The 24,076-nt window shown below is 43.7% G+C and overlaps 1 protein-coding gene across 1 annotated transcript in view; it reads right to left on the reverse strand.

Annotated features, from left to right (window-relative positions):
* Positions 1 to 24,076, reverse strand: part of LOC140213997 (phosphate-regulating neutral endopeptidase PHEX-like) — a 136,809-nt gene that overhangs the window by 102,121 nt on the left and 10,612 nt on the right. Inside the window, exon 6 of the mRNA XM_072285213.1 lies at positions 18,923 to 19,021. Within this exon, the coding sequence (XP_072141314.1) occupies positions 18,923 to 19,021 (99 nt within the window). The remainder of the gene's footprint in view (positions 1 to 18,922; positions 19,022 to 24,076) is intronic.

A 24,076-nucleotide genomic window follows, 5' to 3' on the forward strand; every position in this document is an offset into this window, starting at 1 on the left:
TGAACAAGTTTGAAAAAAGCCAATGTAGCTTGGCTACAAGGAGCGTTCTAGAATATGCCCACGATGACATTGAGGTCGTCTTTCGAGCAATGCTTCCAACAGTATCTTTTCTATAAACAAGTGGATCCCTATTTTTCTTTTAAACTCAATACACTTGTACAACAGCCCCATTACGTGGGCGAACGCTTGATTTTGTTCGGATAAAACATTTATATATACTGACAGGGGAAACTAAATGTTGCATCGAAATAAAGCACTCAAGGAGGCATTTGCGCGAATAACAACTGCGGCGTACTGATATTCATTGACCATGCTAGTCTTGATTATTAAAATGGTGACGTCATTTTGTTTATTGTGCACAATTCTCAACACCTTTTCTAATGTATAACAGGCCCAATAAAGCTTTCTGAATCACGTCTACAAATGACCGCAGTTTTTTTCTTCGCACAAAGAAGAGAGATAGGGTCCGTGAAGTAATAATGATAAAGTAGTGGCTGAAAACAAGTACGCTCTCCTGCGATGTAAGTGGTGTTAAACGTAAGCCTCATCATCAAATACAGCATGCACCTTGAGGAGGTTTCAAGTCAAAGCATCACGTTTGATAACGCCAAAGATGCGTGCCAAAGGCTGCTGACGTGCCGAGAAAGAGCGCGATCACTCGTTCGCAGTGCTAGCAGCTACACCCGTATTTCGCAACGTTACCGACCTGTGCATGACAACCTCCACGACATTTCTATACATGACTTAGAATATGTAAGGTAAGTAAGTATTAGCCTCATCAATCTAATCGGACACCTATTTGTGCAGTATGGATCGAATATAGATTACAACGCCCATGGTATGTAGTGTTTGCTGTTAGCGTAAAACAATCTCCTCCTTTTTAGTTCTTGCAGGCATTTATTTGTGACCGCCGTTATACGTAAGCAAACTTTTAAGAAGCTGACAGTGAAGGACGAAAAACCGCGGTAGATAGGCGAAAAAACGCTTCGCTCTAGAATTTGACAGGAATAGCTTTTCAAATTAGAGGCCAATATCTATATTAGCTATCATCCGCAAAGGTCTAGAAAAAAATTTAAGTGAACGGATTTCATGTCTTTGTGAAAAACAGAGCTCTTTGCTATTTCCACAGCACTTTGGTTTTCGCCGCGGTTAGTCAACCGAACTAGTGTTATTAACTCAGAAAAACTTATTCTTAACGGAACATGGTTATAACTAGCTCACCTAATTCTGTTAATCGCGATCCTCATTCTTAACGGTTTCGAAAATAAACTTCTGACCCTGGGCACATATATATTGATTTTTGAAAGGCATTCGAGAGAATAAATCATCAACTATATTAGCCGTTAATGTTGAACATTATGGTTTCCGTGGTGTTTAACTTGTCATTTTAAACTCGTACTTAACACATAGAAAGCAGTGCGTTGTAATTGACGGAAATTGTTCCTCCTTCTTGGAAATAATTTCGGTAGTTCCGCAGGGAAGCATATTGGGGCCACACCTATTTAACGTTTACGTAAATGACATAACTAGGCTCATTAAACGTGCCGAGTGTGTCATGTATGCAGATGACAGTGCCCTGTGTTAACAGTCTACTAACGTTGACGAACTAACTTGCTTAGCGAATATTGCATTACAAACATTACTACAAAGGACTAGCATAAATTCTTCAGAAATTCAAGCCTCCAAACTTAAAGCTCTTTGGTTTACACCTGTGCAAAACCTAGTAAATCGTAACCTCAGTCTATACCTACAATCAGAAAACGTTGAACATGGACTGGAGGTCAAGACATTTGCTGTGATTTTTAATCAGCACGGGTATTGGAGCAAAAATTTCGATCATGTGGCAAAATATTTGGCAAAGACCTGTGGTATATTTTGTAAATTTCGGCAAGTACTTCCACCCATGGTTAAATTGTTACTTTACATTTCTATGTTGGCCCCTCATTTATATTATTGTAACCTTGTAGGGAGAAGCTCATCAATAAGGAAAATTCAGAAACTCATTTTATTACAAAAGAAGGCCATTCGCCACATTTTAAATGCTTCTTATGACGCGCAGACGGCCGAGCTGTTTGCCACGCTGAACGTGCTTCCTCTGCAAAAGATTTTCCAGTTTTATCTTGCTATGAAATATAAGCACACTTTGAAATATAAGAATAAACTTTTCATATTGTTATGCGATCTTGGAAAAGCTCCCACCCCATACCAATATAATATTATAATATAACACACCTTTCTCAGGCACCAACACTGGAATAAATAGACTAGAGCACTGCATGCCCATTTATGGCGAAGGAATTGATTTGTGCAGCATTACTAGGAAAAAGTTTAGGAGGTTTCTTATTCTGAACATAAGTTGATTATGCCCAGTTTTACATCTAAATGTCGCACTTATTGTTATCTTTTGTTCAACTAATATTCCCATATGTTGGAGTCTAATACACGTAATATAGGTTTATTCAACAATTACTTAAATACATTGTTTGCACGAATGTATTTAAGTTTAATGTTATTACGCGTTCCATTATGTACACATTTACTGTGTATGTGAAATATTACTATCATGAATGAGTTTTTTATGTAATGTCCCTTGTAGAAATGTATATAACTACATCTTTATGTGCATTGCTCAGCTGTATTCATTGTGTTCATTCTATGAATTGTGATTTGCTTGTTATCGTCTGTGCAAGACATGGGCAGGAACCTCGTCAAGCTACTTGGCTGTTGTTTTTTGTTCCCTTCCAAACATTTTTTCATCTGCTTTTGTAAGAAGCACAAATGGGAAATAAAGTTGATTGATTGGTTGATTGATTCATTGATTTGAGTTACTTCTCCGCTGAGCCGACGGAAACATGAATTCCTGAGCTTCGGAGACGGAATCGTTCAAGGAATTCGCTAGCGTCATTTGTGACCTATCACAGCAGCATCCCGTGATATTCTGTGCGGCCTAATTTTTTGCTTCTACCTTTCTTTTATTTTAAATGTTGTCTTCCACACAGCTCTACGTCTTTGCAAAGGTATTCTTCTTGCTCTTTGCGCACGGCTGACTCCCTGGCCAGCACGGCGGTTGAAACCATGCACGGGAGAAAGAGAGAATGCGAAATACACGTAGTCGATTCGCACAGGCTTCAAGCATGCGGTGATTGAATTCGCTGGATGAATTTTTTAGATTAAACATCTTCGAAATATTGGGATGTGGGTTGCTTGACTTAACGGCATGTAATAAATAGACGGTATAGGATTACCGCTTATATAATTTCAACCGGACAACCCATGCGCCTTGTTTTCATATCTTTGTTTAGAGTTCATGCGGGATTGCTCCAATATGCGTGAGTTCCGTGCACAGATTGCACTGATGTCACTCCACGAATGAAGCAATAGGAGCGAAATCACTAATCGTGCAGATAGGTGTAGCTTGGCCGCACATTTCCCCATCTCAGCAGGAGTGGCCGCTTTTGCCAGTGCTCACCCAGCCACAGCATATCTAGAATATTAAACCAGAAGCAGTTCTTATCCCGAGTTATGGAGCCTACAAGTTTTGGAGGAATTCCACGCTTGCTCGGCCATGGAGACCAGCGTTCAGAGTGCAGAATCATAAAATGGCGCGAAGAGACTCGGGCAAGGCGCAGGGAGGCCAATTCGCGCCTCAAATGTTTCGCCATAGCTGGTCCACTACGTATATGAGAGCGAGCACAATTCAAAATTACACCATAGGCCTTTCCTTAGCGTTCTAGTGGCCTTTCTAATGCGTGAATGGATGTCATCCTCTTTACCCTGGTACTGTTGCGTGGACAAGAGTAACAAATAATCTATCAAGTGTCACATGCCCAGTTGGCACTGTTGTCCTATGACTCAATTGGAGCTAACTTTAACCTCACGCGCGGCCTTCAGATAGGCGTAGCTGGGTAGTTATTTTGTTCATTTGAGCAGGAATGGTAGCGTTTGAGAGTTTATTATGCCACGGCAGGGATATCTTTTCCAACCCATACAGGTGGTCATCAGGATTTATAGGGATGGAAGCGGGACATTTTTGTAGAAAATTCAATGTTGCGCGACTGTGACCGCTCTGTGCTAGGCACTGCCACGCGTATGATTCTGCCTGGTACGTTGCTTTTATAGACAGGATGAAAACACAAACTGAGCTTCCGGCACATGCACAAAATTCAAATACACGAAAACAAAAATGGCTAAACAAAAACGCGCGAACCACCGAGCACGCACCACGGAGCTTTCCTGCATACGGGCGGACCTGTTACAAATTTGGTTTATTCTGACGAAGGCCGTGCCACGGCCAAAACGTTAAAACCGTTAAAGATGCAATTTTCGTAAGCGTGCACCTTCGTTAACTTGGACCAAGATTTTGAAAAAAAAAACAACCATGCGTTGTTCAGAAAAGACATCGCGTGGATGTTAGCGTTTATCTAAACTTAAGGTACCATTTTTCGCTCGTCCTTTTTTGAATAATCAGCCGAGATAAATTTAGTTTTTAAATGTAGATTCAAACGTTCAGGCGTCAATAGGAAAGTTGTGCAGCTCCACAAATATTACCCAACCCAGGCACTTCCAACAAAATAGACAAAGCGTGGCCGTTTGTATTCGAGAAGACCGAAAGCCCGCGCAGTTTAGAAACTACCACGTGACAGCCCGCTCTGTGCGCCCGAATGAGCCACGATTACACCACACTCCACCATGATTTGTAAAAAAACATCGCTCGCTTCGAGTTGTCGTGCTGTCGAAGCTCTGTCGCGAAGCTCTGTCGTGCTGTCCACGACAGAGCTTCGCGTTGTGCTTGGTTCCGATATAAACGCCAGTCGGATCGGGCGGTAGTTGAAATACAGCGCGGGTTCCGTTTCTGCGGCGATAATTGGACTCACGCTAGCAGAATGCGTGCAGACGGAAAATGACAAGCTCAGGAGTTCAAATTTGGGAACAAGACCCCAAAAAGCAAACAAGCATTATAAGAAACTTGATAACGTTCTGTGAATTACGCTGCTTGTCACAAAAGGAACAATTGTAAACTGACAAGGAACGTTGCTTTTTAGCTTCCTGTCCAATCCTTGTCGGCAGAGAACTTGCAATTTCATATTACTTACGTGCCTTTTCCACGTCGTGCAAGAGTTTCATATAGATGGGTCATTTTATGGATAACGGTTGTAGAGATTTATTCGCTGTCATAATCTGTCTAAAGAATTTGTTCAAACAAGTCGCCCTCTGCGATAATGCAGTATTGGCACCTTTTTAGCCCATCCGATGTAGCTTTTTTGATGACGCAAAATGGTATATCGTTACAGGCCTCAGCAATCCCTGCCTTTAGCGCTTCTAGTGTAGTTGTAGGTTTTGCGATAAATTCGGTCTTTCACATGTCTCCACAAGAAGAAGTCAATAGGTGTCAAGTCCGGTGACCTTGCAGGCCATGTCACTGGTCCATGCCGCCCGACTCACTGGCACTTCAACGCTTCGTCAAGCCAGGCTCGGGCAAAGCTGCTGCTGTGAGCTGGTGCACCGTGGTGTTGATACCAATTTCGCTTTAAAAACTCAAGAGGACCATCACAGCGAAAATTTTCGACTGGGCCTTCCAACATGTCGTTCACGTACCACGGAGCAGTGAGCATGAGGTAAAAAATATGGGGCCAATTATTCTTCCATTACAGATACCGCACCACACACTGAATGACCATTGGTACTGGTGTCTGGTCTGCGCAACCCAATGCGGGTTCGTAAAGCTCCAGTAATGCTCATTATGGATGTTGACTTGAGAATCTCTGGAGAAGGTAGCGTCATCTGTGCAGAACACTTTGTCAACAAAATCTGGTATTTCGTCGCTGTTCGCAAGGATCCAATGTGAGAAATCAAGCCCCCGCAAAAGTCTCTTTATTGCAGCTTTTGATGCATTTGGAGGTGATACGAATGCATTTCAGCCTTCCTAAAAAACTCTTGACACTGAAGACTTTGAAATGCCGACCTCACCACTCACATCACGCACGTTGGAATGAGGGTTTGCAGTCATGAAAGCCAAAATGTCTCCTTCAGCCTCTTCACTGATGGTCCCCTTTCTGTGGCGCGTCTTCTTGAAGCTTCCTGTTTCTTTCAGCGTCAAGGCAATCCTCACAATTGCGTTGGCGCTTGGTCTTCCCCCACATTGCGAATTTCGGTATATTTTGGCAGCTTTCCTCTTGTCGCCCCGTGCCGCTCCCAAGGGTGACACCATATTTGCCTTCGGCTCGCTTGAGAACGGCGTGCTGTAGGCTCTGCAAACAAATTCTTCGAACTGGTTGCGTGGCACGACCGTAATAGACAGTCGAGCTCACATGCATCTAGCCGCTGGCACAGCTTGGAAGAAAAATCAATGATGATCTCTCTCGCACATGTTCTAGATGCATGATGCATGTTTTGTGTGTAATTTTTCTATTCCGCATCGACTTGAATGCTGGAAAAAAATTGCTCGTCTCGTCATATCGGATTAAACGGCTGATGACAGCGTGTTACGATAAGAAAAGATCAGATTGGGTGAGTGAACAAACGCGAGTTAATGACATCTGAATTGAAATCAAGAAAAAGAAATGGGCAGGACATGTAATGAGGAGGGAAGATAACCGATGGTCATTAAGGGCTACGGACTGGATTACAAAGAAAGGGAAGCGTAGCAGGGGGCGGCAGAAAATTAGGTGGGTGGATGAGATTAAGAAGTTTGCAGGGACGACATGGCCACAATTAGTACATGACCGGGGTAGTTGGCGAAGTATGGGAAAGACCTTTGCCCTGCAGTGGGCGTAACCAGGGTGGTGATGATGATGATGATGATGATGTTGATACCGGCGTGTTCTTCGGTGACAGGCGCGAGCGGCTGCTGACGAAGCGCTTTTTCGGAGTGCCATCGCCTGCCGCTGCCGGTAATGTGAGAGCCGAGCAAAGGTTGAAGCTTTTTCTCGTTTTTACAAATCACTCATTAGAGTGCTGTAATCGCGGCGCATTCGGGCGCAGAGCGCGCTGTCATGTGGTATTTCCGAAACTTCGCGAGCTTTCGTTTTGCCCAAATAAAAACGGCGACGTAATGTCTATCTCGTTGGAAGTACCTGGGATGGGGAATACTTGTGAAGCTCCACAACCTTCCTCTTGAGGTCTGAACGTTTCAAGCTATATTTAAGAAGTTAATTGATTTAACTCGGCAAATTACTCAAGAAAAGACCACCAAAACATGGTACTCTAAGTTTAGACAAACGCTAACATCCACGCGATTTTTGCCAATACTATTTGAAATTGCCATTATTTTGTACTTGGAGGTTCCCCTCGACGCCTACTGCGGTGTTGAAACAAAGTCGTTTCTGAACCATCAATCATGTAAAATTGCGCCCTAGAACAAATAAGGCATCCATGAACTACATACGCGGTATTTCTATACCACGTTATTGCAACATACGGTTAAGCCAAGCTACCCTTTCTCTGTTATTTTGAAAGTGTTTAATATAAAAAATAAATCGAGCGAATTTAATCACCACATGTGTGAAGCCTCTGTGAACTGAGTACGTGTATTTCGCCTCCTCTCCTTTTCCCGTGCAGGAGCTCCACCTGCGTGTTGGCCTTTGAGTCTGCCGTGCCCATAGGCTAACGGGAATACGTTTGCAAAGACGTAGAGCTGTGTGGAGAACATTTAAAATAAGTCAAAGGTCGCCGAACTCATTTATATTCGGGTAACGCAGATATCTACGGAATGCTATTGTGATAGGTCACAAGTGACGCTAGCAAATTTCTTGATTTCGTCTCCAAAGCTCAGGAATTTATTCTTCCGTTGGCTTAGCCGACAATCAGCACAAACACTAGAATGAAGTGCTTTTTTGCGCATCTACTGCAATTTTTCAAACTTCATCTGGTATTGGTTACACAAAAGGAGGAAGAAGCACAGTTCCGAGATTGTTCGCGAAAGGGTCGCCTTGGTCTTGCTTGTTGTTTACAGTGGTGTAACAACGATGTTAAGGATTCGAGTTTACTTTCAGATACATTGTGAAGCTGGGACTGGACCTCCGTAGACGGAGTGACAACTCGTTCGATTCTACATAGAGGCTTTTTACAAGGTTTATCCTGAACCGGTCGCAAGACGGATATATAGATGGTGCACGTGGTGTAGGATTTTTAGAGCGCTTGGCGTTGCGGAGTGATAGATTATAACTTCTTCGTCAAGGCGAGAGCGAACAAGGCTCCTGTATAAGTTCGGGAAACTTTTTTGATCCCTACCCCTTGTTGTGCGCGATATAATATTTAAATGGTTCATCATCTTCAGACATTTTGCCTTATTTTTTAGGTTGGAGGATTAGGGTAAGCTTCGAGTCTATAATTATTCCAAGGAATTTATGTTTACTGCTCACAGATAGTTCCCCTCGATTGATGGTGAAAGTTGGCACTGGTTCCATGCCTATTTTGTTTGAAAAGAGCATACACGCACTTATCTGGTCTTTTATTTTCTATCCATTTACACCCGCCCATTTAGACAATGTGTTTAATGCAAGATGCACCTGGCGTTCGCAAATAGTAATTTTATATAACTGGAAACATATTTGCACATCATCGACAAACACAGAATAAAACTTGGTGCGTTGAATGACTTTATATAGGGAGTTCATCTTTACAACAAAATATACGCAACTATGCACACCCCTTTGAGGCACGGCGGTCTCCTGGGCGAATGTTCTAGATAAAGCATTGCCCATTCTTAAATGAAACGTGGGATTAGACAAGTAGCTTTCGACTGTTTTAACAATTTTCGACGGATTTCCATCGCGCAAAGATCTCGAGGGATACCGAAGCGCCATGTCATGTCATATGTTTCTCTAAATCAAGAAATACAGAAAGCAAAAACTGCTTACGCATAAACGCATCCCTGAACTTTGCCTCGATGCGAGCAAGGTGATCTGTTATCGACCTACCTTGTCGAAAGGCACACTGGAAGGTGCGCAGTATTTTGCTTTTTTCAAAGATACTGATTAAGTGCTGGTTTATCATTTTTGAGAGTTTGCACAGACAGCTTGTTAGTGCTATTTGCCGGTCGCTGCTGGCTAAGGAAGGCTCTTTGCCTAGTTTAAAGGGACAGAAAGTGAAAAATGATTAGTTCTGCATCAGTAAATTACTGTTTTACAACATCAAAAACACCACTCTTGCAACGATAAGACGTTTGGTAAGCCAGAAATAGCGCAAGAACGAAATACAGGTGGCGACGCCTACTTAAGTTCCCGCACCTGGGGGCTGTGACATCTTGGATTTTGATAGCATCTTCTAGGGCCTTCTAATTATATATAGCGGTACAGACTGACTACATTGTGTTCTAAAGGAACCAAATATTAAACATGGCAAGTTTCGGGAACGTTTATTCAGCTAACGCGGCCCAAATGCGAAAACATACTTTGGAATCGCTGACGTCACGCTGACGTACCGGCGCTGGGGTTTCGGCGCGAAATTAAAATACTGATACTTGAACCTTCATTTTCTCATCTAATAACCAAACAATTTTTTTTAAATGACTGCCTGCAGGGTTCTCAAACAATGCTTCAGTAGTCTAAACTGATTTATTGTTTCGCTTTAGTGTCCCTTTCAGTATCGGGATGACTATATGGTTTTGAAAACAGACAGGAGGGTTTTCATTGCTTCAGGTTGTAGGTATGTTATGATGTTATACATAATCACATCATCACCTGGCGCCGAGTTGTTGCAAGAAACGAGAGATGCCTTACGTTCTGATAAGCTATATGAAATATTGCTACCCTCATTTGGTTAACCTCTGCGATTAAAGGTCTGCCGCTCTTCACGTTCATTGAACCTCAAGAACGTTTCTGTACAGTGCGATGCACTCGAGACATATTGAAATTCTAACCTGTAATAGAAAACCGTATTAACCCGCTATATCAAACCGTTTAAAGCCGTAAAAACCGGTTTAGAAGGCCAGCTTCACTGCAGCTTCTTTACTTCGCAGTCGCTGAAATGTCACCGATTGATTGGTCACTAAAGAATGCCACCGGTCACTAAGTAGAACTATTTGTCGCTAAATACGCTAAAAATATATCTAAATCTTGCGACAAAACATTGGTAAAATCGCGGCACAAGTCCCAAAGTAACGCTGGGGTGGGACCGACACACTGGCGCAGGGATCCGGATGAAATTTCACAGACTGTGTTACCTTAGCAAACTTCGACTCTTTAACCTATAAACATAAGTAGATAAATATTTTGTGCATTCCGCCTGTACACAAATTCAGTCGCCGCTATCGGTAATCGAACCGACGACCTTGTGTGCAGCAGCACAGAGTCATAGCTAGTGAGCCCCTGCATCGTGTATGAAGAACGTCGTTTTCGCTTGTCAATATGATTTGTACGTTTGAAACCCCGTTCATTAGATTGGCGGTGAAGGTTAGCAAGCTGTTGTACTCACCCAACTCGCAGAGTTACTTCACTCAAAGTTATGCATGGCACTATACCAGCGGGAAGGTGGTGGTAGAACAATGCAAGGACACAATCCGGAGCTGCAGACAGCCGCACCGTAAGCAGATGCCGGGAACCACGCGTGCGAGTGGCAACATTGCATTACACGAGATTTACACACGAACAGACGTGATAAGCACATGCGCAATAACAAGCATGCCAGTTTTATGTTGGGACCGAGCGGGACAAACAGCAAAGCTGCCGCATAGCGGCATCTATGGCTCCATTCCGGGGATACAAACGGAGCTCGCAGACCCCGTCAGTGTTCACCAAAGGGCACGGTTGAGCAATACGGTGCCCACAAGTTGCGATTTAGCAGACGAGCTTACCAGACGGGTTTATTTTCCACTAGAAGGGAGTGGTTGTCCAAGGCTTCACCCAAAAGGCTTCGTTTTAAGACAGGCAAAGAATTATTGCTATAGCTCTGCGAGCGCTGGAAAGTTGCCCTGTCAGAAGACTGGCGTGTATCGCAGAAGCGCGCATACTACGGTTGCAGAGTGACAATTGGAAGCAGTAAGCCACCGTGGCTCCTGCTGCGTCACGGCGGCCACCCCTTCGGGCGCGAAATAGACGTGCCCAACGTCTCTAGGAAACGGAGTCCCAGGCTGTCGGCTGAAGCAGCATCACACTTCAAGGGAACCGATAACGCTGTCTATGAACTTTTGTCGTCGTTGACAAACGATGCCGCAGAAGATTTGAGAGCACTGCATCGCAAAAAATTATTCTTGCTAGAAAGCGCGCGCCGCAAGCTGACGATTGCGTCAGAACACCATCTGCACCTCAACGCCGAATACTAGGCGTATGGTATTATGACAAATCTTATCTAAAACTTTAATGGCTGCTTCTCTTCGATTCATACGCATTCCGTGAATGCGCTCGTGCGCTATCGATTTGAAGCGCGCTCAACCTTGCGTCGAGCCTATCGCTTATCAGGGACGATGGAGCTTCCTCTCCGTGTGCCACCATCAAAGATGCTGACTCACTGTGAAGCCGATTGCTAGAGCCGCGGCCGCTCACTTCGCCACGGCCCGCGCTCAAAGTTAATTCCCACGAAGAGCGGTCGAGACCGCTGCAATAAGGTAGGGCTTGAGCGCCGTCACATGGTTTTCTTTCATATTTCGCGGGTTTTCATTAAACGGCGGAAGAAATCGCCAGGCAGCGCGTACGTTGCCACAAGAAATTGGATCGGTCCTTTCCGAATGCCTTCTGTAACGTAATGAAACACACTTGGCCCTGAAGTGAATACTTCAGAAATTGCACAATTGATCTTAGTTAAAAAACGAATTACCCGCAATATAAAAATATATCCTAAAGACCGCCGCATGACGACAAACCATATGTCGTCGATTTCATTCGGTTGCAGGTAAACACTCTTTTAAAATACTTGGTTTAAGTTACACAAAACATCCTGTGTAAGCGAGAGAACAGTGACATCTCAAAGGAGAAAAAAATGACGGAAGTCAGGTCGCTTAAGAATTGTCTTGCTGATGGAAGGGTGTGACCGTTGCGCAAGGCGTCACGTTCCACACAATTCTCGGAGATATTCGCTGTCGCGTGTCGCAATGGTGGCGCAGTGGTTATAACGCGCTCGGCTACGTAGCGGAGGTGGTAGGGCAGAGTTCCGAATCCTCACCGTGGCCACTTTCCTATTAAGTAGACAATGACGTGGTCCGTGCGTTGTTTTCGCCCACAGCTTTCTGATGACGGCGCGCAGTCGCACTATAAGCCAAGTGACGCACTCGCATTAAAAACTAAGACACGTTGATCCCGGCGGGGCCGGTGCGGGGGCGTTCTATTTTGTGCGCATGTCTTTAGCGGCAAACGGCTGTTTAAAATGTACCAGCTAATTCGCTTTTTCTTCTTAATTTCATTGAGAATGTTCAATACGAGCCTATCTTGAATAAAAATACTGCCATCCTCTTGTCTCATTGCCTTAAGCGTATCATATTTAGTGAGTTGGCACGTTGCGCACAACTTAGCTTCTTTTCAGAATCTGTTTGCGTCCTCCACATTTTTACCCCCATGGTCCTCAGTGTTCCATGCGTTACAGTAGACCGGGGTGGGGGGGGGGGGTCACTAGATTACTCGGACGCATGAAAAGGTATCCGTTTGAGCCTAGCAGCTTTGACTGCGTGCCAGTGCTCAGTTAAAATTAATACACGCGACAGGACATTGTGGTCGACGAGATAAACCGATGGTCAATTATATTGCCCTAAACAAGTTGGCTTCCACTCTGGAAATGTATAATTTGCAGAAATAAAAAAAAGAAAAAAGAACAAGGACAATATATCTTTCCTTTCTCGTTTCCTGCTCACAGATGTGTAAAATAAAATAAAATAACGCATAACATAAGAAATACAACTCTGTTTACGCTAAAGGGAGTCCTCCATTTTTTAAACTTCTTCTTAAAGAGGGTGTAGAATTGAGGTTGTTCGTCCTTCTTTCATCCCCTTTTTGCGAAGGAGCGAAATGGACGACGCTGAACGTTTCTACACAATGTAAGGGAGCATGGTTTTCAGGCACGTAGCCTAAGGGAGGTGACATACCCTAAGATGCCCTTTTCGGCTCATTTCTGTTTACAGTGCAAGATACGACTCCAAGGGTGTAATTTTGCTTAAGAGTGTGGATTGTGCGCTGGAACCAGGTAGAAAATGGCTGATCGTTTCGTTTTCTGCGCGGCGGATGGTACGATGCGGGAATGAGCAGACGTAACGGAAGTTCGTAACTTTTTACTACGGCGTGGAATGAAGGGAAGACTCACAGGGATTCGGTTTATAGAGTTTAGTAATTCTGTAAACTTTAAGTGGCGTGGGAAGCAACGAATCAGATGAATAACAATGTAACAATAACGAATGAACTAATTACCCCTTCAACGATTTAGTCAAGTCACGTGTCATAGTGAGTGACATTGCTAGCCGTGCATTTTAAGCAGACGTTTTTGTGCGTGTGACCTTGGTTCTGGCTGGCTGCGATCGAACTTCCTTCAAGAGGGAAGGCGTACGGTGTTTGGATAGAAATTTCAGCTCTTTTCGTTGGGCAGTGTACATCGGTGTAATACTTTGCAGACGTGCATGATGCGTTGCACCTGTCTGTTCGAAATGACCAAACTTGGTGCGGGGTCCTTTAGGATTGGTCAGTGCGAATTATCCGAGCAGCTTTGCCTCGTCATGTTCCTTATAGTGTCAGTGCAAACAGGCCTACGAAAATTAGACGCTGCATGTTATTTTTTGTGCAGAGATTCTTTCTATCGTACAGACACACACACAAACACACACACACACACACACACACACACACACACACACACACACACGCACGCACGCACGCACACACACACACACACACAAACACACACACGTTTTATCACAATTCAAGATCATACTACGGGCTAGACATCTTTACATAAAAGGTAATGTCATAGGTGGTCCATACGCCAGGTGAAATACCTACATATAGTACAGTAATTAGCTAATACCTCCCTGACGACTTATCAATCTTGCAGTAGATAAAAGTATATGGCAACGAATTAGGTGTTCGACTTATTCTGCCGAAAAATTAGCCTACAACGCCACATGTCCTATCACTAAGCTGCATATATGAGTAATTGAAGTAAGCAGGAAAGCACCTACTTGCTTGAAGCAGCGTCGTACGAAGGCATGCTGTCCTTAAAGTTGTTGCAATATTTGTGATTCTAGTTAATTGGTGGCAAGGTGCCAAGAAGGCGCAAAAACTCATTAGGCTATAAGCATTGCCCATTCATAGTGTTTATTTATTTAACTTTACAAAACGGTGTATTCATTAGCGCTTGTGGTGTCTTCTTGTCTTGTGTCCCGTCAACGTTTTGCGCTCTTAACACCCGGGTTTATTCGTGCTGTTGTTGTCCAATTCCCCTTCACCATAAAGAGCAGGTTTCATTTTTGTACGGGTGCATTGTGGAGCCAAGTGAACAGTTGAACGCCTTACCAAATTTCTCCAGATTTTTCAAGGGCACGCTCACCCTAAAAATAAATAGCAGATACGTGTCATGACTTTGTAAGGAAAGACAAGGGATCGGCATTTTTACACACGATATCACTTCCTGTACAAAACAATTTAATGAAAGTGTAATCACACTGCTGTACAGGTCATTAGTGCCTTATTGAATGTTTTCCGAATAGAACTTTGCTGATATAATCATGTAGAACTGTAATTTTAGGGTTACTGGTGTGTCGCTAAAAAGATAACGCGAGGAGAGACTACCTCGGCTGCAATGTTTCCTTAGTTAATTGGCTTAGCTATACTGATGATAGTCAGCATATTTATAGCAAGTAAATTGTAAGCGTTCAGACTTCATCTTAATGTAATATCGCTTTAAAAAAAAATATATACAATTCTTTTTTTCTGTACCAAGAGAACGATTTCTTATTGTGTATGTTACTTGGAAGCTTTCACGAAAAGTAAAAGCAATCTCTGAAAGCTGCCTAATTTAATAATTTTTACACTGCCAGCCCGCGAAGACTATGAAGCAACAATTTCGTCACCTGGGATTCAGCAGTGAAAAATTATGAGGTTTTCTTGTAGACAAATGAAGGTCTATTGCTCATACTAACCTGCGGACACACATTTCGTTCTGCGAATAATTGGTCGCGTTATAGTGGCACATATCCGTCAGTTTTGTTTCTGTGACCACATAGCCACTCTGAGTGTGTTTCAAATTGTTCATATCACTTGGCCTCTAAAGCTATCATAAGGTTACGGGGCAACTGGGAACGCGATGAATTCGCCACATAAGGCAATTTGCTGCGAGGAATTTAGCCTATTACATCGCAGCACCTTCGTATAAAATCCAAACATTTCACACGCATATCATGCGGCGAAAATTCGTCTTTGCAATATGTAACAAAAACAACGACAATTGCACTAATTTCGTCATTTAGAGTGTCAAAATGAAGTCCTCGTTTTCTGTAGTTATGAAAGGAGGTCCATGAATACTGCTGAGGTGAACAATTAACAGTAATACTTGATTGGTGGCGTCGAATAAGTTGCACCCGGGTGTTTGGGTAGCTCCTCAGCAACTATGACATCTCTTATCTTAATACCGTCGACTAGCAACTAAACAGGGGATACTATTGAGAAACGCTCACGGGGGAGATTATCAGATAATCTCATAATTTTCGGCCTGATAGCTGTAGGTTCTACTTGACGGGCACAGCGCACCATCGTCCTGAGTCTTGTTATACTGCGCGTAAAAACACTAATGGGTCACCATTTGTTCACGGAGAAACTATACAGTTTATGTAACACCGATAACCCGTCTACAACCTGCTGTGCTTCAACGACACGCCTCGCAAATGGCGGTGGCGAAATCTAGCTAAATGGCAAACATACGTTGCTGCCAACTGTATGGCAATGACATAGTGACTGGAAGTATCTGAAGACAACTGCAGCCAAAACAATTATATTGGCCAGAATTTCCTTGAAAAAAAAACTGATCGATGTATGTGGTCAAAATGTTCAAAAACGTTTCGTAACTTACTTACTATGCGGAAGTCAAACCAAACAACAGAAAATGGGAAAACTATGTATGTTTAGAAAGCAAGGGCACTTCGGGGAGGTAGGTCGACTAGTTTCTTTGCTGCAACGCTTATTTCTAAATAATGGCAAAATAAAGCAACTTAGCTGTTACAGTCAGCAGAGAATGAATAGGATAGATTGTTAAACGCTTTTTCTATTCAGTGTGGTCCTTTGCGGCGCCCAAAGTGTTGAAGAAACACATTTTCTGACAATTTCCAGACTCTTTCTTCTGTGCATCGTACATTAATGAAAGGAAACGCTAAAATTTTAGGTCACATACGCTGCAATAATTTCATCTGATGAGGTGCTGCTGTTAATAATTTGCACAATGCACGGTGTCTCGAGAAAGGTCATGACTTCGCTCTCATTTTCCTTTCATTGCAAATACTGTGAAAAAATAGGCAATAACAGCTGTGAACCACGCGTAAACCTTTTCTGACTAGATAAATTCTCATCTTACCTGTTTTGCGGAGAGCTGAATTTTACCTTCCTTATCTCTTCGATGAGCGAATACTTGTCTGCTATTTTGCACATAGTCTGTGGAAATAACGCAAAAGCAATAGCGGGCATTACAAGAGTAATTTAGGAGTTTTTGCTCATGCAAAATATAATTTGTTTCTCCAAAGGCAAACAACCTACCCTAGCACGTGAAATGAAGAACAGCTGCGTTCCGCTGAATTCTTCTAGACCTGTTAGACGAGTGTCTTGCCCTCCACATTCTTCTTCAAGTACTTTGATATATGCCTGGAAATAAAAACGAGAAGGGTGCAATTAAGCCTTTAACCAAAATCGTGCCTTTGAAGTCCAACGCTAAGTAATTTAGCGGTAGTATGCTTCGACTTTAGCTCACTTTATCCAGCTTAAATAATAAACCATCTTTAACTCAGTGGTAGCTGGTGGCAACAGTTTTTAAAAGATTGCATAAAATGTGTCAGGATCTTTATAAAAGTATAGTCGTAATGTACGGCCATTTCCGTAGTTCACTGTGCCAGCATTAAGGGTTAGCTCCCTTGTGCAGCTGTGCTGATTACTTGAAAGTCTTGTGCAACCGCACTTATGGTTTCGTGCTTTGTTTCGGCTTGTTTGCACACTTTTACAGAGTCTACCATAATGACTCTTCGTAAAGAAAAACGTCAAGCTGAGGCGAATGTGGGTAAAGGGATTGACGTTGATTAGCGCCAGCATTTCAAAGACAGGTGGCATGAACAGTCACGTGGTTTTTTGTCAGATAATTTTTTTAAAAATCGAAAACAAGAAGTGTCGAGGTCAGAATAGGCAACTGTGCGCAATTATCGATAACCGCAATTGAGCAATAATGAAGAGCTCTGTTTTGTACATATGTAGTTAACTTATGTAGGTATCATCTTGTACATTGTGAGTTTCAGTTTTTCAAAATACATTTCTGAATTCTCATTTAGTAGGCCTAAAATATAAAGGTCGCCATTAAGTATCCTCGAAGTGCAAGTGCAATTCCATTCGCATTTTGACGTTGTGAGCCTCTCACTTCCCATGCGCAAACCGCACGACTTCCCTCCCTCAGTGGTCAAAAAGTGCAACATGTAGCTTAGCGTAACATGGTTGTTTAATGGTAATTTTACGTCCAGAATAATTATTTTGATATGGCTTAGGGAAAAAGAATTGACGCTCCAAAAAGCAACGATGCCAGTCTGGACTTATTCATGTGCTGCTGTAGCCACGCGCTTGACCTTATTCTAAAAGCAAACGGCATATAATGAAACGCAGTTAACTTTTTTTTTTTTGCTTCTTGCACAACGTGAAGCGAATGGCTAGCAGGAAGGCACCGTTGTAATGTCAGTAATGACAAAACACGAAGCTTAAAGATCTTAGAGCCATTTGGGAGAGTTAACAAATCGAACTGCTCTCAGCTCATGAACTGAAATGCTAAATTTTATTTTTTTAACATTGCTTGGTCATTTCACAGCGAAGCTGTTAGCCTCTTGTTGGTCGGCATTTTCGGGGCCCCGTCCGGAAGCAAAAATGTGGGGCGAATCTAGGCGGCAGTACAGGGCCAGGAGCAAAGGATAGTACCCCAGTAGTTCAGAGGCTTCAAGCAGTCAGCAGAGTGAACAGTGCATACAACATTTGTAATCTCACAGACAACATACAGACCAGCATACGTGTCAATAACGAACAAGCACAATATAATCATCCGAACCACATAATTGATGATAAGATGCTCCTGATAACAGTGCGAAGTACGTAGCGCCACCCGAGTTACTTTTCCGGCGAATATTACTGTTGTCCAAGCTGCTGCGCCGACGACGTGGGAAGTGACGTCCATAACCTTTTGAATATAAAAGAACCAGCCTAGAAACTGATTTAAGTGCTGTTGTAGCACCGCAATGTGTGGTGGCGTGTTGGCAAACTTACCATTGCTCCTATTAGTACCGTTACTGTAAACTACAATCGCTGCGATTAGTCTTATGGAATTGCATGCCCCCCCACCAGTTGCTGTGGTTTTCAGCAGCTTAGCTGGATATTCACTTATCCAGGGCTCAGATGGTGAGTCGATTTCTTTAGTACAACCTATACTTGCAATGTATTCACAGTTATAATGTACTACTTTATTATAATAAACTGAGTACTTATTTGTCGTTTCTTCACAAATATCTGGTGAGGAGGAAACAGTCTTATTCAGAGCTACTGTCCCATTATTAAAGCCATATGAAGCAGGTTTCCAAAATTCTATACTGCATAAAAACTGTCTTGTGAATAGAACAATACTGTACATCAAAAGCACTTCTGTACAAAATGAGAACGTGTAATAGTTTGATGTTATGTTTTATAAGCGTACGAACGTTAGTTATAACTTACAGAGCGTTACACTTCTCACAAGTCGAATATATATGGCTGGTTTATTCCTGCGAGGCATTTTTGAAACTCACTTTGAAAGCTGTCTGGAGGCCAGTGTTGTCAGCAAGGTCTTCGTTCAAGGTCCTGCTCCAGTGGACGCGAAGTCGTTTTGTCCTATAATATTGACTTTTCTGCAATGGAAGTTATGTATTAAACCTCCAGCGTACACGGAGTTCTCTTGACCCATAACAATCGCGTCTCTGCATTTGAAGTTCTGTGGTAAACCTACAGTGGATAGGGCTAGTTGGGTGTGGCAGGGTGACTGCGTCAATGAAGGAGGTTGCTAGGCTAGTTACTGCATGATTGCGGTGCAGCAAAAGACGAGGGACGACAGAAGGAACATTGACCTTTGTCTGAAACGTAACAGCGCCTGTCAACGTCGCATTTGTAGTCCCTAGTGGTTTTTTAGCGCCATAATTCTGCTAATCAATTGCGTCACAGTGGTATTACCGTTACATCTTCTAAGCTAGTGCACGAGGCAATACCATATTTCAGAGCGGAGCTCTCTGCACCCATTCCTGCGGCGAGCTTCGGATGCATACCTCGTAGCCGATCGAACGAGCACGGCGAAAGATGACATTGAACGCGGAACACAGGTGGAAATGAAATACGGGGACAGTGAAGAGAGCGCGAAAAGGAAAGCGCAGGAGGAAGGTGCACCGGAACCATGAGGCAGACGCGGTGGAGGAGGGTAGCGCGAAATCGTGAGAAGCGTAGCACCGCGCACGACAGAATTTACGGTGCCAGAGTAGTGCGCTTCGCCTGTATAGAAGCAAAGCGCTGAGTGAGCGGAGGTCTGTTTGCGGTGGCTACTGTGAATCGCGCCCTCGCGTCACGATTAACTAGGCGCTCCGCCCACACTTCACTCCGTTTGCAATGTGACTCCGGAGACAGACTTTCCGCGCCAGTCAATATATCCCGAGATGAAAACACATATACAGCTGCGCTAAAATTTCGCATTGGGGAGTATTGTAATCATTGGGGGAGTTTATATTCTTCCTCTAGTTTTGCCGAGTCACTGTTCCTAACTGTGTCTGTGCAAAGGTTTCTTCATAGTTTCGGAATTTAGTGCACCCTTCGTAAAAAGTAAAACAGCATGAGCACTCAATTTGGCAACTCCATTAAATAATCTACTGTGCTTAAAGGGATCATAAAAATTGAGTAAACACTAGTAGTATCCAAGAAAAAAATAAAGACGCAGCTATTAGGAGCCATACTACAAATAGTCACTTGAAACAAACCTAGTGGTATATTTACACCACTTCGTTTAAACAAAAACAATGTCGAGTAGCTGACTACGCATAGACTATTTCACGCAACGACGCTTCTTGAAGCTCGTAGGAAAAGCACACTGCCGGCTTTTTCTTAACGTAATATGACATGCCAAGGGGAAAGCATATGAACTTCTGTTGGACTGTGTATAAAGGCTGTAGCCAATGTAAGAATCACTAGCTCATACAATAGTCGGTGTTAAAAGATTATCTGGGACTGTATTCTGTAACGGTTCCCTTTGGAACTGGTTCACTCTCCCGAACGGGATTGGCTGGCACTTCGTTGTCGTCATCCCTGTTGGGTGTTACTACAAATTTTGTTGTCCCACAGGTTTTCAATCATCTGGAAAGCGAACCCGTCGTCTGCTAAGAGCGGAACCGTGGATAAGTGGTTCCCCCGATGGTCGCTGAGGCCGCGAGCATGAAGGAGACGGTTGCTAAGACAACCGTGGCCGTCTGCTAACCTCGCGCTGGCTGGCGAGACAAGGTAGAGACGCCAATGGCCTTCTTTTGGTGTGTTGCTGGTGAGCGTGACGAGAGGCATCGGTGCGACGCGCTCGACATGAGCGAAGAAAGGTTCCGCAGACATTTTAAGCTCTCCGAAAACACAGTGCGATGGATTTGCGATGAGCTAGAATATCTCAGACCACACGATTAAGTGGAGTCGACATTGCAACGAAAGGGCTCTGAGCGCCTAGTTTACTTTCTTTTATATTTTTTTTTTGCTCCGGGTTGTTTTCAGCAGTGCCTCTAGAATGAAGGAACGATAGCGTCATCGCAACCGTCAGTCAGTCGCATCATTACCACAGTCGCCAGGACCAATACGGTTGAGGGAAAATAAACAGTGTGGGGTAGGTTTCCCTCTACGGTGCAGGAGAAAGCCGCAGTCAAGGAACGCTTCCTTGACCGCTGCAAGATTCTGGAAGTTGTGGGATGTGTGGACGGAACTCTTGTCGCAATCGTCCGCCCTTAGAAGCTCAGCCCCGGTGAAACTAAATCCTGTTAGAGCCGCAGCTTTTACCCAGATAACCTCCTTGATAATTTATCGTATGTCACACCACCTATCAACTAAAAAAGAAAACTAATAATATTTAAACATTATTGCTCTCTGCGTCGCAAGCTCACACTTATTACTAGAAATATTCAAGTGTTCAATAAGAAACTAATATTTCTTTTATCAAACTAGCAACATTTTTCAATCACTGTATCACAAAGTACATGCAAAAATAATGACGTGACCTTGCAGCAGATCGCCGCCCGCAGATTGGTCTCCCTCGCTCCGTCCCGTTCCACTCTTTCTCCGAGTGGCGTCGTCCTGACGTAACAGACATAGCGAACCGGCTCCAAAGTGAACCGCTACAGACTACGGGCCCTGGCTCAGTGTGGTGTAATTTCTGAAGGCTATGGAGGTCTCCTAATTAAACATCTTATTGAGACCATTGGATTCAGTCATACTCTAGAAACAAATTTTGCGTGCACAGATGTGCGTGAGTGAGTGACTTTATTCGGTCCAGAGATGTGCGCTTCCTTTTTTCTCACACTGAATGCACAGCGATCGTGCAGACGAATATATAAAAAAAGAAAATAATAACAGCAGCTCGGAAATAATGATTTTTTTTATCTTGGCATATCCTTACCTACCGCTCACTGTCAATCTAGGCTTTCACTTTTCACTATAAAATATTCGTCCTACTCTCCCATAGAGGGCTCCAGCCTATATATGGTATTGTCAATATTACGAAAAATTGGCAATAAACGTGCCACTCAAATAAAGAACAGACGACGGTCTCCCCTAGTTTTGCTTTGAAAGGTGTAGAGAGCGACATTTTTGGTGGGGATTCTTTGAAGCAAGTATGTTTCAGCAGACAGTGTCATTGAATAAACCCTTGTTTTCTGCGAACACTTAGGATGGCATTTGGTTTGAAAGCGTTACTACGATTTCATTGAAAGTATGTTTTTTTCCTGGCACTGTTTTAGAGTACCTTTCTATTGTGTGTGCGAGAATACAGGCTGTAAAACATTTCATTTGTGGCCGAAGTCTTTTTCAACTAACGGACGGTTGAATTGATTTGCTGTAGAGGGAAGCTGCGACGGCTGATTGCTTGTTCTTCATGCTGCCATCTTTTCGCGGCCCGTAGCGCAGTGAACCTATGCTATTCAGCTCCGAAGCATAAAGAAAGACATTCAACAACAGCGGACACTCCTACTAAGCCAAGCGGAGGAATTGACTGTAGCGCAGTAAGCGGGTGGGATTAACTCCTTGCGGTTTCGGTTCTGGGTGCACGCGTTTTGAACGGTAGCTGGCACGCGCTACGCCGGCTGCGCTACTCAGCACTTTTTTTTTTTGCTTCTGCTGATCAATCGTGCCCAGTCTTAGTGCGGAATTGTTTCTTTAATTAAAATTGTTGCAAACCATCTTTACAAGCCTCCATCTGATGTGCGCCAAGTGCAATATTATAAAGTAGATGCGAAACGCCTTCTAAATGAGGACATGTATATTTCGCTCTGTATAAACGGTCGTTTCGCACTTTTTGTGGGTTTATTCGACGTTGTGTCACCACATAAGCAGCAGTAATTCCCGTACGGAGCTCCAACGGAGGGCATCAGCTGAAGGAGGTAAATTACAAGCATGCGTCATTTTGGTATTTAGAGTGGTGAATGGGCAACATTACAAACAAAGGCAATTCGCCTTGACATACATGGCGTCAGAAATACCTGACAAATTCCAAGCCGTGCTATAAATTATAAAGAAAACATCCAATTTCCAAGTATTCTCCCACTCCCCGGCATTATTTCCTGCACCTTGAGTGCACAAGTGCACGGGCGAGTGGGCGTTTACAAAGCAACTTGGCCATCTGCCGACGCGATATTAGGCTACACACAGAGAGATGGCCACAACACAGGCTTTCGGCCGTACCATGTTAGATGCTCGCAGAATGCATTCTATTCGCACCCAAGAGAAATGAGTTCGTGCAATGCCTGTTTTCTGTCGTTCAGAATACAGAATTTTCGTGTTCTTGGTTTTTGAGCTCCTCGGCGTTATCTTTTGCGCGTTCTGCCGGCGCAAGCAACACACTCCAGTGTTATCACTCTTGGCAATTGCTCGTCGCGTCTTCGGCAAGCGTGAGTACCGAAAGAAGGTATATGTTTTGGGGCCATAGAAAGCGTCACAAACTTGTCTCACTGAGATTCAGTACACGCCAAACTGTTACCACGGCCAGCTTCCTTTTTTTTTTCTGACTGCGTACAACCAAAGGCGCGGCGAGTATGACACAAAAGTATTTCAAAAAGTAACGAAATGAATTAAAATAATTTTGGGGGTCAGAAAATCCGTCCCGAACATCTCCCAGTAAGATTCAGCACACGCGAAACTGCGGCACACGGCCGAGCTGCTTTTCGCTCAGTGCGTCACATTTTGGGAAACTCTTTTGTGTCGCGCTCTCCCGAACAAACGAGAACCACGAGAGCAGCACGCGAGGCCCCCTGCGTGCGCACGCAAGAATCGGATGCGTGCGTACGCTACGGGCGCGTACGCATCACGTAGCGTCCGGGTTGCGTTCTGCACATGAGCACTTTGCAGAACGTAGCGATCTTACGTACGAAACGTCGTTGCGTAACCTACATACGCAGTACTAAAACCATCTATTAACGCACATTAACTACGCCAGAACCATCGAGCTGTTTTTCACTAACTACGTCACAAATGTCGGTTCCGTGCCGTAAAAGCCAAAATTTCTTGATATACGTCGCAGACAAACAAAATTTCTCGCCTTGCCGTAGCCCAATATTCCGTGATGCCATGTCGAAGAGCAGAAGGAACGCAAGAATACGCCAAGATCCTAAGGAATACGCTACATTCAAAAGAAACGGGTCGCCGCACAGGCTAACTTAATATGCGCACCCGGCATCGCGGGC

This window comes from Dermacentor andersoni, chromosome 11 (genome assembly GCF_023375885.2).
Source record: "Dermacentor andersoni chromosome 11, qqDerAnde1_hic_scaffold, whole genome shotgun sequence".
NCBI lineage: Eukaryota > Metazoa > Arthropoda > Arachnida > Ixodida > Ixodidae > Dermacentor > Dermacentor andersoni.